This window comes from Lampris incognitus, chromosome 18 (assembly GCF_029633865.1).
Source record: "Lampris incognitus isolate fLamInc1 chromosome 18, fLamInc1.hap2, whole genome shotgun sequence".
Taxonomy (NCBI): Eukaryota; Metazoa; Chordata; class Actinopteri; order Lampriformes; family Lampridae; genus Lampris; species Lampris incognitus.
The window spans coordinates 37,482,187-37,499,686 of record NC_079228.1 but is presented as its reverse complement, the minus strand read 5'-3'; the positions used below and the strand labels follow the sequence as shown (position 1 = coordinate 37,499,686).

Sequence of the window (17,500 nt, the reverse complement as noted above, 5' to 3'; positions counted from 1 at the left end):
CTCGCCCAGCTGACTTGGTTTTGTCTTACTACAACATTGTTGTTTAGGATGGTTCACTTCAGTTTCCTGTTCTGTTCAGTTCAGTTCAGTTTCCTGTTCTGTTCAGTTCAGTTCAGTTTCCTGTTCTGTTCATTCTAGTTCAGTTTCCTGTTCTGTTCTGTTCAGTTCAGTTCAGTTTCCTGTTCAGTTCATTCTAGTTCAGTTTCCTGTTCAGTTCAGTTCAGTTCAGTTTCCTGTTCTGTTCAGTTCAGTTCAGTTTCCTGTTCTGTTCAGTTCAGTTCAGTTTCCTGTTCAGTTCATTCTAGTTCAGTTTCCTGTTCTGTTCTGTTCAGTTCAGTTTCCTGTTCAGTTCATTCTAGTTCAGTTTCCTGTTCTGTTCTGTTCAGTTCACTTCAGTTTCCTGTTCAGTTCATTCTAGTTCAATTTCCTGTTCTGTTCAGCTCAGTTCAGTTTCCTGTTCTGTTCAGTTCAGTTCAGTTTCCTGTTCAGTTCATTCTAGTTCAGTTTCCTGTTCTGTTCAGCTCAGTTCAGCTCAGTTTCTTGTTTGGTTTAGTTCATTTCAGAGGCGAAACTACCATGTATGCAGGTAATGCAGCTACATTAGGGCCTGCAACAGTTTAGGGCCAGCAACAGTTTAGGGCCCGCACATACGCACCCCTCTTTATCTCCCCACTATTGTATCAAAGATCTCGAGCACCGAGTCTACGGTATACGGTATGTTCAAAAATGTGCAAAGTGTGCCCGCACGTAATTATGGACATGCACACTACTGCGTACTACTGTGTACTACTGCATAGCACAATCTGTTAGCTAGCTGGCGAAGTGTCGAGATGTCATACAGTGAAAAGCCAGGAGAGTGTTTCTAGGTTGTAGGACTTATTTATTGTGTATTTGACTACTAATCAACCTACGTGCAGACATGTCTGATGTTGTCTATGTGAGGGTTCGCTGTCACGATTATGTTTTCATCTGTTGTGGTGGTCCGACACCAGATGTAGTTAAGTAGGCTGGTTTAGCACTAGCTTGGCCTTGCTGTTATCAGTGGTATTATCTAGTAGGCTAGTGTAGCACTAGCTTGGTCTTGCTGTTATCAGTAGCATTATCTAGTAGGCTGGTTTAGCACTAGCTTGGCCTTGCTGCTGTTAGTAGTGTTATCTAGTAGGCTAGTGTAGCACTAGCTTGGCCTTGCTGCTGTTAGTAGTGTTATCTAGTAGTCGTTTCTTTCAGTGCGGTGTGTTTCACTGTTGCTGGTCGTTTCAAAGCTTTCACGTTGTTCATTCTCCACTGACATGACATTACATTAGGTCTCGTTGTGATGGGTGGACCGGGGTGTTCTAACCAGCTTGCGTTGGGGCCCGGCACTGACTCGTTACGCCTGTGGTTCAGTTCGATTCTGTGCTCAGTTCAGTCCAGTTGACCTTCCTGTTCGGTTCAGCTGAGGTCAGCTCAGCCAGCTGTTGAAAACTTGTTGGTCGTGTCGGAGAAAGGCTTGTTTTGGTGATGGTCACAGCGAAACCAGCAGTTACCAAAGACAGAAAGTTGTGGCGCCATTTCATCAAGTTGATATAGGACCACACAAAAAGGCTTTATCATCTTTGCAAAGTGAAAAAGTTCTTGTAAAGCAGCAAAAAAACGGATCTAAGACTTCATTCATTGCAGCTCTACACTCCCTTCCAGTGGGTTGACCAGTACAGACAAGACTGACCATCTTTCTCCTGATCACTTGATCACATGCCTGTCTCAAACGTTGGTAAAGCGGCGGCATAGAAAGTGAAGTCTGACCTTGGAGAGTGAACGGGGGGGGGGGGGGGTCAGCTGAGCCGCTCGCCTCCTGAAAATGTTTTCTGCTCCTTTTTTTGTTTTGTTTTGTTGTGTTTTTTGTTGTTGGCGGTTGTGTTGCCAGGCAGCGTTTCTGTGATTTAGTGGACGTTGTGTTTGGAAGTGGCTCAACAGAGCAGCCATTCAAATGACGGAACTGTTTCATTAGTGGAGCGTCTGGAGCCAAGCCTGCTCTCCATAAAACGCCCCGGACCGGACCGCTGTGTAATGCTCCTCACACTGCAGGCTCTGTGTGTGTGTGTGTGTGTGTGTGTGTGTGTGTGTGTGTGTGTGTGTGTGTGTGTGTGTGTGTGCGTGCATGAGAGAAAGAGAGGGAGGAGGAGATAGAGCGAACTAGCATACAGATCATCCGTGTCTGCCTGTTTTTTGTGTACCTCCACAAGTTTTTGTGCACGTGTATCTGCGAGAGACAGAGCTAGAAAAAGAGGGAGAGACAGACAGACAGACAGACAGACAGAGAGAGACAGACAGACAGACAGACAGAGAGAGAGAGAGAGACAAACAGACAGACAGACAGAGCACCAGAAAGTGAGGGACAGACAAGGAGAGAGAGACTGACAGAGAGAAGAGAGAGAGAGAGAGAGAGAGAGAGAGAGAGAGAGAGAGACAGACAGACAGACAGACAGACAGACAGACAGACAGACAGACAGACAGACAGAGAGAGCACCAGAAAGTGAGGGACAGACAAGGAGAGAGAGACTGACAGAGAGAAGAGAGAGAGAGAGAGAGAGAGAGAGAGAGAGAGAGAGAGAGAGAGAGAGACAGACAGACAGACAGACAGACAGACAGACAGACAGACAGACAGACAGACAGACAGAGAGAGCACCAGAAAGTGAGGGACAGACAAGGAGAGAGAGACTGACAGAGAGAAGAGATAGAGAGAGAGAGACAGACAGACAGACAGACAGACAGACAGAGAAGAGCAAGCCAGTGAGAGACAGACAGACAGACAAAGAGAGAGAGAGAGCTAGTGAGAGACAGACAGACAGACAGACAGACAGACAGAGAGAGAGAGAGAAAGGAGAGAGAGAGCCAGTGAGAGACAGACAGACAAAGAGAGAGAGAGACTGCTTTTTGCACTGTATGTGTTGGTGTTCTGCGTGTACTATGTTCTTGTCATTTGGTTGTGTGTGTGTGTGTGTGTGTTATGTGAAAGTGTGTATGTGGTGAGAAGGTCTGACAGTTGTGTGCTTGTGTGGAGGTCTGCCAGCATCTGAGACTGTCAGTGCTTCTGGCTGTGTGTCAATACAGCCAAGTGACTTCTGCATGTGTGTGTGTATGTGTAGACATTTAAGTGTGCAGACAGACAGACAGACAGACAGACAGACAGACAGACAGATAGATAGATAGATAGATAGATAGATAGATAGATAGATAGATAGATAGATAGATAGATAGATAGATAGATAGATAGATAGATAGATAGATAGATAGATAGATAGATAGATAGACAGACAAATAGATAGATAGATAGACTGTATTCGCTAGTACAGACTCATTTTGATTGTTATATTTCATCCATTACTGGCATTAGAATTAGCAGCAGTAATACACTTTGTGTGCAACACATCAGCTACATGTCAACCTGTTGACTTGTAGATTATATTAGACTACTAGACTAGATTAGATTAGATTAGACTAAATTAGTCTTGATTAGATTAGACTAGACTAGATTAGATTAGATTAGATTAGACTAGACTAGATTAGATTAGATTAGATTAGATTAGATTAGATTAGATTAGATTAGATTAGATTAGATTGTTTTATGAGCCACACGACCAAGGCAGGTGGAATTTGTTTTTGGTACAGATTAAGCTATACAGCAGCACAGTACATACATGGACAACAACAGACACTCCACATGTTATCACAAACAATGCAGTTACGCAAAAGCAGAAACAAACATATCACGCACAACAGTTAGGTTAAATGATGGTATTTATGCCAGTGGTGTGAGGAGGGGACTATAGGGAGGGACTCAGAGTCCTGATGGCTAGGGGGGGGGGGGAGCAGTTTGTGAAGTGTTTCGTCTTAGTGGAGAGTGACCTGTAGCGCCTCCCTGAGGGAAGGAGCTGGAAGAGGTGACGAGTAGGATTTGATGGGTCGGAGATGATCTTCTTTGCTCCCTTTACGGTCCGGTTAGTATGTAGAGATTCAAATGAGGGGAGTGGTTTGCCTGTGATTTTTGGATACCTTGTTGACAATTAGTTATGGTAACTGCCTGGTGACATCATCAGACAGAAAAACTATAATTGAGACATCATGCCGTAGTCCAGATGTCAGACGAGGCCAAAATCTTTCACGGTTGGCTCCCCAGAACCAAGCAGGCCAGTGTGATGAAAATGAACGAGAGACGGTGAGTTTCACGGCTCACTGCAGGAGAAGCAGTCGACAGACGAAAGACGAACGCTGTATGAGAGCATTACATCAGACGATGTGAATATTCCTCAGCTGTCGTTTTTATGAGCACCGGTGTTGTAAAACAAATTCATCAATTGTTATTGAATATACTCGACCAGTGGTTATAAATTACTGACTGTATGTGGCACTGCCAGGCTGCGAGGCTTCCCCCTGGCAGCTGTGCAGGTGTGACGCCTGTTTCTGTTCTCTTTTCTGTTATATGCTAGAATTTAAAGGTCCAGTCCAATGAAAATTGTGTTTTCCAGTCTCGTATTTTTTTTTTAACAGGTTTGTTCATGGAAGTCATCTAAAATATCAGAACTGCTGTTGTAGTGAAAATGTGACTAAAGCCCCTTGAGAAACTCTCCTTGTGGGTGTCAACATGATTAAACCATTTCAGAAGACCAACCAGCTTCTGCTAATAAATCACATCATCTAGTTGCTGATGATGTGATTTATCACCTGATTTGATTTACTCTGATTTACTCTGATTTGACTGGACAATGAATGCGAGTCAATGAATTATCATCATCAGTCTCTCAGCTGGTCTGTTTTTCAAAATTGCCTGGCAGCGTCGCGCTAGTTAGCGAGCTAGCTAGCTACCAATAAAAAGTCAAGTGATGTCGACCTGCTGAGAATTGACTGTGTTCCCGAGAGGGGGCGCTAACACGATTACAACAAATCAAATGATACTTCTGAAGATGAAGAAACGACTCCTAACAATAATATTACACCATAAAACCTGATTGGCTGAATCAAAACCATCGAGCTGGATCTTTAATACACACTGTGATGTCCAGCTAACTTACACTGACGAGCTAAAATATGACAAAAGTTATCCTGAAGTATAACTGGCGAGTATTTTCTCCGTTAGAAATAAAAACAGGACAGTAACAGGACAGCTATTTGCCTGCCGCGCCCTTCGTTCAGCTCCATCCGTCATGACGGAGAGATTTATTGAGTGACAGAAATGAGAGAAAGCAGAGGACTGAGTATGTGACCGAGAAGGACGAGCAGGAAGGAACGAATGAAGGACTGACAGGAAGAGAGACAGAGACACTGTGTGAATGACTTGCTCAGTTAATGAGTGTTAAGTTGTTGTGACCGACTAAGGGAGAGAGAGAGAGAAGGCAGGTTACTTCCTGTTCCTCGGAGAGCCGTGGTTTATGGTCTCAGTTGGACAAGTTTCCTGGGAGTAAAGAAAAGAGAACGTGAAGCGTTCGCTCATATGGGAACGACGGGAGGTCTGATGAGCGTTCCACGGAGCGTGCCGTTCCATGGGCCGTGGCAGTTTGAGGGATGAAGGGATTTTAAAGTTGAGTTAAGGGGTGTAATAATCCAACACGGCGTGCATTAAGGTGCAGTCTGTAACTGCTGTTAATTGTTGGAGTCCAGATGTGCAGATAGGAAGCTTCAGTTTCTCTCTCTTTTCCTCTTCTCTTTGTTGTTCTCGTTCTCAGTTGTCGTCTTTTTGCCCCTTCATCTTTCTTCAAACCTCCCCCTTCTCTCTCTCTCTCGCTTTCATTTCTTTGCGTCAGTATCTCTTTCATCTCTCTGTCCGTGTCTCTGTCTTATTTCCATTCAAATCACTTCATAACAGGAAGGAAGCCCCTGTTGCCAAATGACTGTAGTATATCAACTGTTTCACCTCACATCCCACAGCATCAACCAATGTCTCTCTCCCACTCGCTCTCTCTCTCTCTCTCTCTCTCTCTCTCTAGTCATGTCAGGTGTTACCCAGCTGAGTACCCGCGACATCACAGAGACGTCTGTCACTCTAATCTGGACTCCGCCCCCTGTCCAGTACCAAACCTACCACATCACCTTCACCAGCCAGGTATACACACACACACACACACACACACACAAAGACTTCTTGATGGATATACGAGCATTAAGAGAAGCACACAGACAGACAGACAGACAGACAGACAGAAAGATAGTCTGGATGTCTATCTCACTGCCTCTTTTAGTGTCTGTCTGCCTGTCTGCCTGTCTGTCTGTCTGCCTATCATTCTGCCTGTCTGTCTGTCTGCCTATCATTCTGTCTGTGTGTTTGTCTGCATGCTTCTGGCAGAATGACAGGGCAGACATTACAAGAGACAGGGAGACAGACGGCTATACAGACACACAGATAGACAGGCATAATGACAGACAGGCACAAAAACAGACAGACAGGAATACACTTTCTCGTACACATGTCTTGCTGCAGTAACGCAGACAACAACAGATGTGCTTGTTGACAAAAGTGGCCCCACACCAAAACACACAGAAGGTTGTTCCCATGGCCTGCTGCCCGGCTCTCAGGATATTAAGAGCTGTTTTCGGGTCGACGTTTCAGTCCAACAGGACATGTTGAAAACACACCACAAGTACCCATGATGAAGACTCCAGAAATTGTACATTAACTTTCCCTTTGGCCTTCTGGGAGTTTGAGGCCTGCAGACAAACAACCATATAAAGTCTGTTTCGAGGTCTGTCTGTTTTAGCGGCCATTGTGTTTCAGTGAGGGCTGGGCGCTTTGGACCAAAAATAATACCTCGGTATTTTTAGGCTGAGTGGCGATACACGATGTATGTCTCTGTGTGTTCTAGGAAGTGGGCTAAATGTTCAGTTGTAAGTCAAAGCCACACGTGAGAGGTCACAAGCACTTTTATTAAAACAGATCAAACATCAAAATGAAGTGCAAAGACAGGTACAGCTGCACAATATATCAACACGGAAGTGAAAAATCATCTAAAATAAATAGCCTATGTTAGATAAATATCTATATAAGTATCTATAAGATACAGACCTGCCGCTCCCTGAATTCTCCTAAAATTGCATAGATTTGCATTTAAAATTAGTTTTAGGTCAATTGCACAAAAAAAAGTAATGAGAAGATGTACCTAAAACGACCACGAGCCGTCAAAATGACCGCTCGTGATTTGCACGAGATCCTGTGCGTCATGTCACTATTTACGACGTGTGTTGGTCGCGTCATGTCCTTTAAGTTCGTTGCTCTGTCCTAGAAACACACCAGCGTCCTCCAGTGGAGAGAAATAGTCTAAACTTGATTTTTGATCATTTCCAACATGTCTGGTTACAGACGCACCATGACTACCACCGAGGCGCTGCAGTATAGGCATTGGACAGCGGCCATTTTAAATTGTTTGAAAAATAGTATCAACATTGTTAAAATGTTAATTTTGGTGTCAGCTAGTTTCATAACAGACATACTAACATATGTAATGCATTAATATATCAGCTGGGTATTTATCTTGACAGAATATAGAGTTTAAAAACCGTGGCGGTCAAAATGACCGCCCACGGTCGTTCTAGTAGTTTTTGAGTTCCGGTCGTTGTTTGGGACTGTTTCAATATTTATTTTCAGTTCTTTTATTACATTTCACATATTATAGGCCTTGTTACGTTGTTAAATTAGCAATATGTGTTTTCTGTTTTGCTTTTCAGGTAATATTTTTAATTATTCAATTTTGCTATTCAAGTTCGACCATGTCTCTCTGAAGTTTAAATGGTTTGAAAATAGTATTATAATTGTTAAAATGTTAAGTTTGGTGTCAGTCGTTTCCTAACAGACATACTAACTTATGTAATGCGTTAATATTCCAGTTGGGTATTTATCTTGACAGAATACAGAGTTTAAAAACCGGCCGTCAATTTGACCACCCACGGTCGTTTTAGGTAGGAGTGAAAGGCCGGTCGTTCTGCTGTTAAGAAGCGGGTTATGTATTTTAACGCAACATCAAACTACATCGATATAAATGGCATTGTCTTATCCTATATCGTGTTTGAAAATATACTGATATAACGTAAAAAGCTGTTGTGCCGCCCAGCCCTGGTTTGAGTCATAGTACTGCTATCGTGGGCCAGCACTATTCATCACCTAAACCCCCACACAAACTCTCCCGTCTTCTGCTATGGCGTTACACAACCATACAAAAATCTACCCTTCTCAGATGATGAGATCATTTAAAAAGCCGGGGCAGATAAGTACGAAGTCTTCAAAACTTATTTTGATAGCAAAGCACTTGCACCCATCATCATATTGACATTAAATATGACAAACATTTAGAGTAGATTTGATCTCAGATGGCCCCAAACCTAACACAGAGACTGCGTTTACACACACACGAAAACCTTTCCTGCAACGCTCCTCGAAGGTTTCATGGCTTCCCAACGTGGATGTGATGAACCACGCAGGACTGAGACCGGTGCAGATAGCGGGGGCGCTGTGTGGGCCGGGTGATGTTGGAGAGATGTTGCAAAAGTATCGTTTTCTTGACAAATGGTGTGAAGACTGCCTCTGAAATTTTCCCTCTCAATCCTGACGGCTGATCATAAATCATTCGAGCACTCTAAAAGTCCTCGAGAAGCCGGCAGTTTGGTGAACCCAGATATGATGAAGAGACATCGCCGGCCACGTTCTGTGACATTTCCTTCATATCCCAGAGGAAATGCAGGAATGGTGTGTCATAAATTATCCCGGGATGTTAACAGCGGTTGGACTGCATTTGGAACGGCAGTGCTGCTTGTTTGGGAGCACAAATCATCCTTGCTGTGATAAGGAATTTCAAAACAGCGTCTCCCCTACACGTCAGTGATGGGATCTCATAAACGATGAGGGAAAACATCCCTGTCTCCTGGCAGACGTTGCAAAATGTCACAGATTACTGACAGATTGATTGAGTTATCAGGAATCACCAACCAGAACACTTTATTTGTCATTTACAAAATATGGTTTCCCCCGGCCTACAGCAGTGCAACACAGAGACTAAAACTCGTCCAAAAACTACAAGAACTTCAAGAACACAAATACTAACTGACACATATATCTAAGCTAACACACACACACACACACACACACACACACACACACACACACACACACACACACACACACATACGTATATATATATATAAACTTAGCACAAAAAGTAAGGAAATGTGTGTTTGGTAGGTTATGTCTTTGTTGTAACAATGCTTCTTGGCAATAAATCTGATATCAGGCAGCTGATTGTCAGCACCTGGGGTACAAAAGCTCAAAACAAGAGTCAATAGCAACAGCAAAATAAGCTGTTTGGCATTGGCAGAGAAGATTTGGCAAATTGTTCATGGGCGCAACCCACATACTCAGCTCTGCTGCTCATCCCACAAATGCATGTTCCTTACAAATGTGGCCCCATTTAAAAGGGAGATAAACAGGCTTTCCAACGGTATAAGATTTATTGCCAAGAAGCATTGTTACAACAAAGAAATAATCCACCAAACACACATTTCCTTACTTTTTGTGCTTAGTATATATATATATATATATATATATATATATATTCCGCTCCTCATTAGTCGAGCACTCAACACCATTGACAGTTTCGGACAAAAACGCTATATATACACACACACACACACACACACACACACACACAAACTAAACCAAAAACAAAAATCACTGTCCAAAGGAACGATGGCCAGCCAGGATGACTGTCGGAACTGCCGGTCTGCATGGGTTAGCAGTTAGCTTAGCCTGCCCCGCTTCCGCATCCTGTCAGACCACGTTCAGTGCTTCCTCTTCGGGCGCAGCTCCAGGCAGGGCCGTGGTCTTTGGGCCCACCGGACACAGCAGACCAGGCTCCCCCAGCCAGACACCCTCGACACACCTCCCCGCACTCCACACGACGACACCAAAAACACCACAGTCAACGCCAAGCGAGCCCGCCGCCAGACCGCCCTCGGTGTTAACGGAACTGCTGGTCTGCAGGGGCTAGCGGTTAGCTTAGCCTCCCCCTCCATGTCCTGTCAGACCACCCTCGATGTTACCTCTTCGGGGGCAGCTCCAGGCAGGGCTGTGGTCCCTGGGCCCACAGGACGCAGCAGACCAAGCTCTCCCAGCCGGTCCAGCGCCAGCTCTCCCAGCCATCAAACCAAGACAAAACTTAAACGCAGACGTGGACAAAGACACTGCATGGACGGTACTGGGCGAGGCCGCTGCAAATGTGAATTTGCATCGCCATCTTCCCACACCGGTAATGGGTGAGGCCACCGCAAACATGAATTTGCACCGCCATCTTCTCACACTGGAAGCTGAAGTCATTGGAACTCATTATGTCATTGGGTTTCTGAATACTATTCAAGAGCGTTCAAATACTGACACAATAGAGTTCAAAATCCTTAAGTTCAGTATTATGTGATCACTGGCAGATGGTCCTCTGTAACCACATTTTAAAAGCTGTTAAATGGACAATATGTCTACCACGTAACAATAAAAGGAATTGCAAATGTAATTTTTTTCCTCATAAACACTCAAAAAACATTTCAGCATCATTTTCATTGCAAGTAATTCCCAAAAATTCAAAGATCTCTAAGCCCTCTGGCGTATTTAAAGACAGGATGCTGAAGACTGCTCATCACCACATCATGTTGGAAGGACGGTCTAACTTTCATTTCTGTGATAAATATTATGAAAACTGTTGCGTGAAATCCTCCTTACATCCTCCAGGGTCATACGTGAACGGCGCACACTGAATTACAACATCCCCGTCAGGCTCTGAGGATGGCAGAAATGCACTAAAAGAACAAAAAAACATCATTTCCCTGACAAGTACACTGAAAGTATAGCTCCATAAAGTTTCCATCACATCACAAAGATTTTAGCGTGGCATCGAATAAATGAGGTCACGTGCAGAGGAGGACAAGGCTCTGTACATCAAGACCGATTGGGTAGAGGTCGCCAAGTATTGTTTCCATGGCAAACACTGTAAAAATCTGTCATTAAATTGCGTGACATCCAAACATCGCTCCAAAGATGGCAGAGTACGATAAATCATGTCCGTCCGTGGGGAAGAACACAGAGTGTTTCTGGTGATGCTGTTCGGATAAAAATGGCAAGTCTTTTATAGCACTGGGTCATTACCCTCCATTTTTCCCTGACATCATTCGGAGCGTGTGTGTATGTGTGTGTGTGTGTGTGTGTGTGTGTGTGTGTGTGTGTGTGTGTGTGTGGCTGTGCAAGCACAGGGTAACTTGAACTGACAGTGCAGGGAGGAAAATTCATAATTTCCATAATTAAGATAAAATAATTCATGTCTTCAACAGCCTCAGCAAAATATGCTCTGAAAAATACAGAAATGTATGAATGTGTCAACCATGGCGTCCATAGACAGGCACATTAGTGCATCAATCTGTGCATGTGTACATTTGTGTTCCTCGGTCAGCTTATTTCTTGTTTATGCAAAATAATAATAATATAATAATAATGATAATAGTAATATAATATAATAATAATATAATAATAATAATGATAATAATAATATAATAATAATATTAATAATAATATAATGTGTAGCGAGGTGGCCATGATGAAACTTGTGTGCCCTGGTGCTTTCCCGGTTCCCAATTAGAAGTAATGATTTAATCTTTTACAAGCGATGAAGCATTTTGAAATTACCACGTGCACATTTCCCCCCGCATGCACAGTGCCGGGTCGCAGTAGTGCTAGTCCGATGGTGAACACATACGTAGTAGAACACATGATGAGATAATGAGTCACGATTCATTAAAGATTCAAAGGGTTTATTTGTCACATCCTTCGTGTACAAGTACAATGAGATTTTTTGGCAACTCCAAAACTGTGCAACAACAGAAATGAGCACAATAATAATAAAATGGGGTTAAAATAAAAACAAAACATATATATATGTATAAACTTAGCACAAAAAGTAAGGAAATGTGTGTTTGGTAGATTATGTCTTTGTTGTAACAATGCTTCTTGGCAATAAATCTTGTATCAGGCAGCTGATTGTCAGCACCTGGGGCACCGGAAGCTCAAAACAAGAGTCAATAGCAACAGCAAAATAAGCTGTTTGGCATTGCTAGAGAAGATTTGGCAAATTTTTCATGGGCGCAACCCACATACTCAGCTCTGCTGCTCATCCCACAAATACAGGTTCCTTACACATGTGGCCCCATTTAAAAGGGAAATAAACAGGCTTTCCAACGCTATAAGATTTATTGCCAAGAAGCATTGTTACAACAAAGAAATAATCCACCAAACACAAATTTCCTTACTTTTTGTGCTTAGAATACATATATATATATATATATATATATATACAATGAAATTTAAGTTAAAAATATCCAGGAAGTATACAGAAGCTATATCCCGACAAGAAAAAAAATATATATACAATGTGCAGTTGCTTTAAACAACACAGGTACAAGTAAGTGCAAGTGTACAACTAGACTGATAAGTAAGGGGAAAGTGTCTGAGGCAGAGTAGTAAAGTGGTAAAAGTGGCAGTAGTATTACTAATGTAGTTGTCATTGTTAAGCTGAGTTTAGTGTCCTTGTGTCCTGGGGGAAGAAACTCCTTCTGAGTCTGTGTGTGTGTGGGTGTGGGTGTGGGTGGGTGGGTGTGTGGGCCATGTGGCTGCGGAGGCGTCTGCCTGACCACAGCGTCCGAAACAGTCCCTTATCCGTAATAATCCTTCTAGCGGTCCTGCCCCACCTGGTGTACAAGTCCTGTAGGGGTGGGAGTGTGGACGCCCTTTGAAGGGCTTGACATGACATGGACATACCAGCAACAACTAGAAATAAACCACAACGTGACATGAATCATATTCATGACACAACGTTTCTAAATGTAATGTAAATAAATTACTCGTTATGGGTATTGTAACTGAATATGTTACTGATTACATTTCGCACGATGTGTTCAGGAATACTTTTTCAGAATATTCTGTTCAGCCCTGACCAGTTCTAAGCAGCGTTGTCCTGGAGTCACAGAGGAGGTGGAAGTTGTTTGATCTAAGCTCCTTCAGGTAGAAGTGGGTCATAGGTCCTCCTCAGATGTATTGAGAACAGGGACCCGGTGTGCTTTGGATGTGTGTAGTGCTTCCCTGTTTTCACATTCAGCTCTGGAATCCAAGTCAACCAGGAAATGTTCAGTTACAAGATTTCCACCTGTCAACAGCAATAATCACGCTTCTCTCAAAATTCCCATAAACCCCCTCCAGCCAAGCCGGTCTCCTGGATTCTGTTCATCTGAATGGTGCCGGGTGGGATTTACACAGCTCAACTCTCTTACCGGACGGTTGGAGAACATGACGGCGTTAACGGGTTCCTCAGATGCGCAGAGTTGTGATGCACCGGCCAGGAGAAATATCCAGTAGTGGCAGCTGGAGGTCATCAGGAACACTTATTTGTCAGGAACATTTATTTGTCAGGAACATTTATTTGTCATTTCATTCCATGCACCTGCGCACATGAAATGAAATATCATTTCCCCCAGCACACAATAGTGCAACACAAAGACAAAAACACATCCAAACTACAAGAACACATTTATCCGAACTACACAAAAAAACGACGAAAACACATATATTCAACATGCCAACAATATATATATATATATATATATATATATATATATATATATACACTACCGTTCAAAAGTTTGGGATCACCCAAACAATTTTGTGTTTTCCATGAAAAGTCACACTTATTCACCACCATATGTTGTGAAATGAATAGAATATAGAGTCAAGACATTGACAAGGTTAGAAATAATGATTTGTATTTGAAATAAGATTTTTTTTACATCAAACTTTGCTTTCGTCAAAGAATCCTCCATTTGCAGCAATTACAGCATTGCAGACCTTTGGCATTCTAGCTGTTAATTTGTTGAGGTAATCTGGAGAAATTGCACCCCACGCTTCCAGAAGCAGCTCCCACAAGTTGGATTGGTTGGATGGGCACTTCTTTGAGCAGATTGAGTTTCTGGAGCATCACATTTGTGGGGTCAATTAACGCTCAAAATGGCCAGAAAAAGAGAACTTTCATCTGAAACTCGACAGTCTATTCTTGTTCTTAGAAATGAAGGCTATTCCATGCGAGAAATTGCTAAGAAATTGAAGATTTCCTACACCGGTGTGTACTACTCCCTTCAGAGGACAGCACAAACAGGCTCTAACCAGAGTAGAAAAAGAAGTGGGAGGCTGCGTTGCACAACTGAGCAAGAAGATAAGTACATTAGAGTCTCTAGTTTGAGAAACAGACGCCTCACAGGTCCCCAACTGGCATCTTCATTAAATAGTACCTGTTAGAGCCTGTTTGTGCTGTCAGGTCTGCAATGCTGTAATTGCTGCAAATGGAGGATTCTTTGACGAAAGCAAAGTTTGATGTAAAAAAAATTCTTATTTCAAATACAAATCATTATTTCTAACCTTGTCAATGTCTTGACTCTATTTTCTATTCATTTCACAACATATGGTGGTGAATAAGTGTGACTTTTCATGGAAAACACGAAATTGTTTGGGTGATCCCAAACTTTTGAACGGTAGTGTGTATATATATATATATATATATATATATATATATAATTCACTGTCCAAGAGAGCGAATGCCAGGATGACTGTCAGACTGCCGGTCTGCATGGGCTAGCAGTTAGCTTAGCCTGCCCCGCTTCCGCATCCTGTCAGACCCCCCTCGGTGTTCCCTCCTCGGGCACAGCTCCAACCAAGGCCTTGGTCTCTGGACCCACCGGATGCAGCAGACCAGGCTCCCCTAGCCGATCCAAAGCCAGCTCTCCCAGCCAGACACCTTTGATACACCTCCTCCACACGACGACACCAAAAACACAGTCAACGCCAGGCAAGGCCGCCGCCCGCCCTTGGTGTTATCGGAACTGCTGGTCTGCATGGGCTAGCAGTTAGCTTTGCCTGCCCCGCTTCTGCATCCTGTCAGACCCCCCTCGGTGTTCCCTCCTCGGGCACAGCTCCAACCAAGGCCGTGGTCTCTGGACCCACCGGATGCAGCAGACCAGGCTCCCCCAGCCGATCCAAAGCCAGCTCTCCCAGCCAGACACCTTTGATACACCTCCTCCACACGACGACACCAAAAACACAGTCAACGCCAGGCAAGGCGGCCGCCCGCCCTTGGTGTTATCGGAACTGCTGGTCTGCATGGGCTAGCAGTTAGCTTTGCCTGCCCCACTTCTGCGTCCTGTCAGACCACCCTTGGTGTTTCCTCCTTGGACACAGCTCCAGGCAGGGCTGCTATGGTCCCCAGGCCCACAGGACGCAGCAGACCAAGCTCTCCCAGCCGATCCAGCACCCTCAGCCATCAAACGAAAACACAAACCTAGATGCAGACATGGTAGACACTGCATGGACGGTACTGGGTGAGGCCGCCGCGAACTTAAGTTCGCACTGCCATCTTCCCACACCAGTACTGGGTGAGGCCGCTGCAAACGTGAATTCACACAGCCATCTTCCCACATGACAGGTCATGACACACCGTTTCCATGATTCGAAGCCTCATTTAACATCTGGGGATGTGGTCGTCATGAAAGCCTGTCCAGAAGTGACATGTTTTATTATGAAACCACAAAATCTTTAAATCTGAAATGTAAGTCCCAAAAAATTTAACTTTCTGGTTCCTTCGCCCCGCGGACAAAATGAGCATCGATCCAGATGAAATTCCACCTTAAAAAAAACAACTTCTCTGTTGTTCACTGTTTCTCATCTGGAAGGATCGTTTTCTCTCTTTACATCTTCCTTGGACACAGACTTCCGGTTCCATCTTCTTCCTAAATTTATTTCTGATTTTTCCCTTTTTCCTCCCAATTTAGTGGCCAATCGCTCCCTATTCTAGTTCAAACACCCACCCCTCGTACTGCATGCGTTTGCCAACTGCATCTTTCCGGTCGGCAGTATTGAAGGAGACGCCTCACCCCTTCCGTGACAAGGCGAATCCAGGCCGAACCACTGCTTTTCCCCACACACACACAGACGCATTCATGTGACGAACACAAGCCGACTCTGCCCCCCTCCCGAAGACAGCGCTGCCAATTATTACTACTTCATCGAATCTGGCCATAGTCGGATCTAATGAGACCGGGTCCCCAGTGGGCAACTGCATCGACACAAAGCCGATGCTTAGACCGCCACACCACGGCGGACCCGGTTCCATCTTCTTAAGTATCGTTCAGATTCCACAATTCTTTCCTGCATCCTGGAAGAAAGCAAATCAACTTTGTTGGTTTTCTTTTCAGTGATGTCAACCCTCTTCTTTATGTCGTGTATCTCTTGTAAGGCATAATCGATGGTTTTCTTTAGGCCCTCAGTTGTCAGCGAGTTATCGCCAGTCACCTTTTCCATGGCGTCAAAGCGTGGCTTGATAAGTTGAGAGAGAGAGAGCTCCGGTAATATCTTGAGTTTGATCAGTGTCGTTGTTCTTCTTATGGTATTCAAATAGAGGTTTTTTTTTGGAAGCTGGTGATTTACAGGAAGTCCCCTGTAAACGCCATCTTCTTCAGATGGCGTTGCTGTCCCATCATCGGCATTAGCCATATTAGCATAGTTGTTGCCTGCTAGTGGGTCAACGAGCGCTGCGGTGGTCTCTTCGGTCCCTTTCGAGGATCTTTTTCAGCCACGAGAGAACATTGGTGTCTTCGTTAAGGGTTCCGAATCTTGGGCAGGGGCCATTTTAAATTGTTTGAAAAATAGTATTAAAGTTGTTAAAATGTTAATTTTGGTGCCAGTTAGTTTCATAACAGACATACTAACATATGTGATACATCAATATATCAGTTGGGTATTTATCTTGACAGAATATAGAGTTTAAAAACCGTGGCGGTCAAAATGACCGCCCCGGTCATTCTAGTAGTTTTAAGTTCCGGTCGTTGTTTGGGACTGGTTCAATATTTATTTTGAATTCTTTTTGTACATTTTTCATGTTTTATAGGCCTTGTTATGTTTGTTAGATTAGCAATATGTGTTTTCCGTTTTGTTTTTCAGGTCATATTTTCACTTTTTCAATTTTGCTGTTCAAGTTGGACCATGTCTCTCTGAAGTTTAAATGGCTTAAAAATAGTATTATAGCTGTTAAAATGTTAAGTTTGGTGTCAGTCATTTCCTTACAGACATACTAACATACTATGTAATGCATTAATATCCCAACTGGGTATTTAAATATAGAGTTTAAAGACCGGCCGTCATTTTGACCACCCATGGTCGTTTGGGTCGGAGTGAAATCCTGGTCGTTCTACAACAGCCTTATTGTTGCACGTTGGATATTTAAGACAACGTGTCCCTGTTTTAAATTCTGGATGTCTTATTTGTGTCAACTAATTTTTTTTTTGAAATAGTTAAATAAAATCCAAGACTCGCCTTCAGGGGTTGCAGTGTGGACTTGTACTGCACGGAGAGGGCGGGGCGCTGCACAGGACGGCCGCCGCCATCTGGCGGGCTGCGGTCTTCGTTAAT

At 43.6% G+C, this 17,500-nt stretch overlaps 1 protein-coding gene across 1 annotated transcript in view; it reads left to right on the top strand.

Moving 5' to 3' along the window:
- LOC130128445 (tenascin-X) overlaps nucleotides 1–17,500 on the top strand; it is a 64,846-nt gene that overhangs the window by 9,219 nt on the left and 38,127 nt on the right. The window contains 1 exon segment of the mRNA XM_056298054.1: nucleotides 5,961–6,076. Coding sequence (XP_056154029.1) covers nucleotides 5,961–6,076 — 116 coding nt within the window.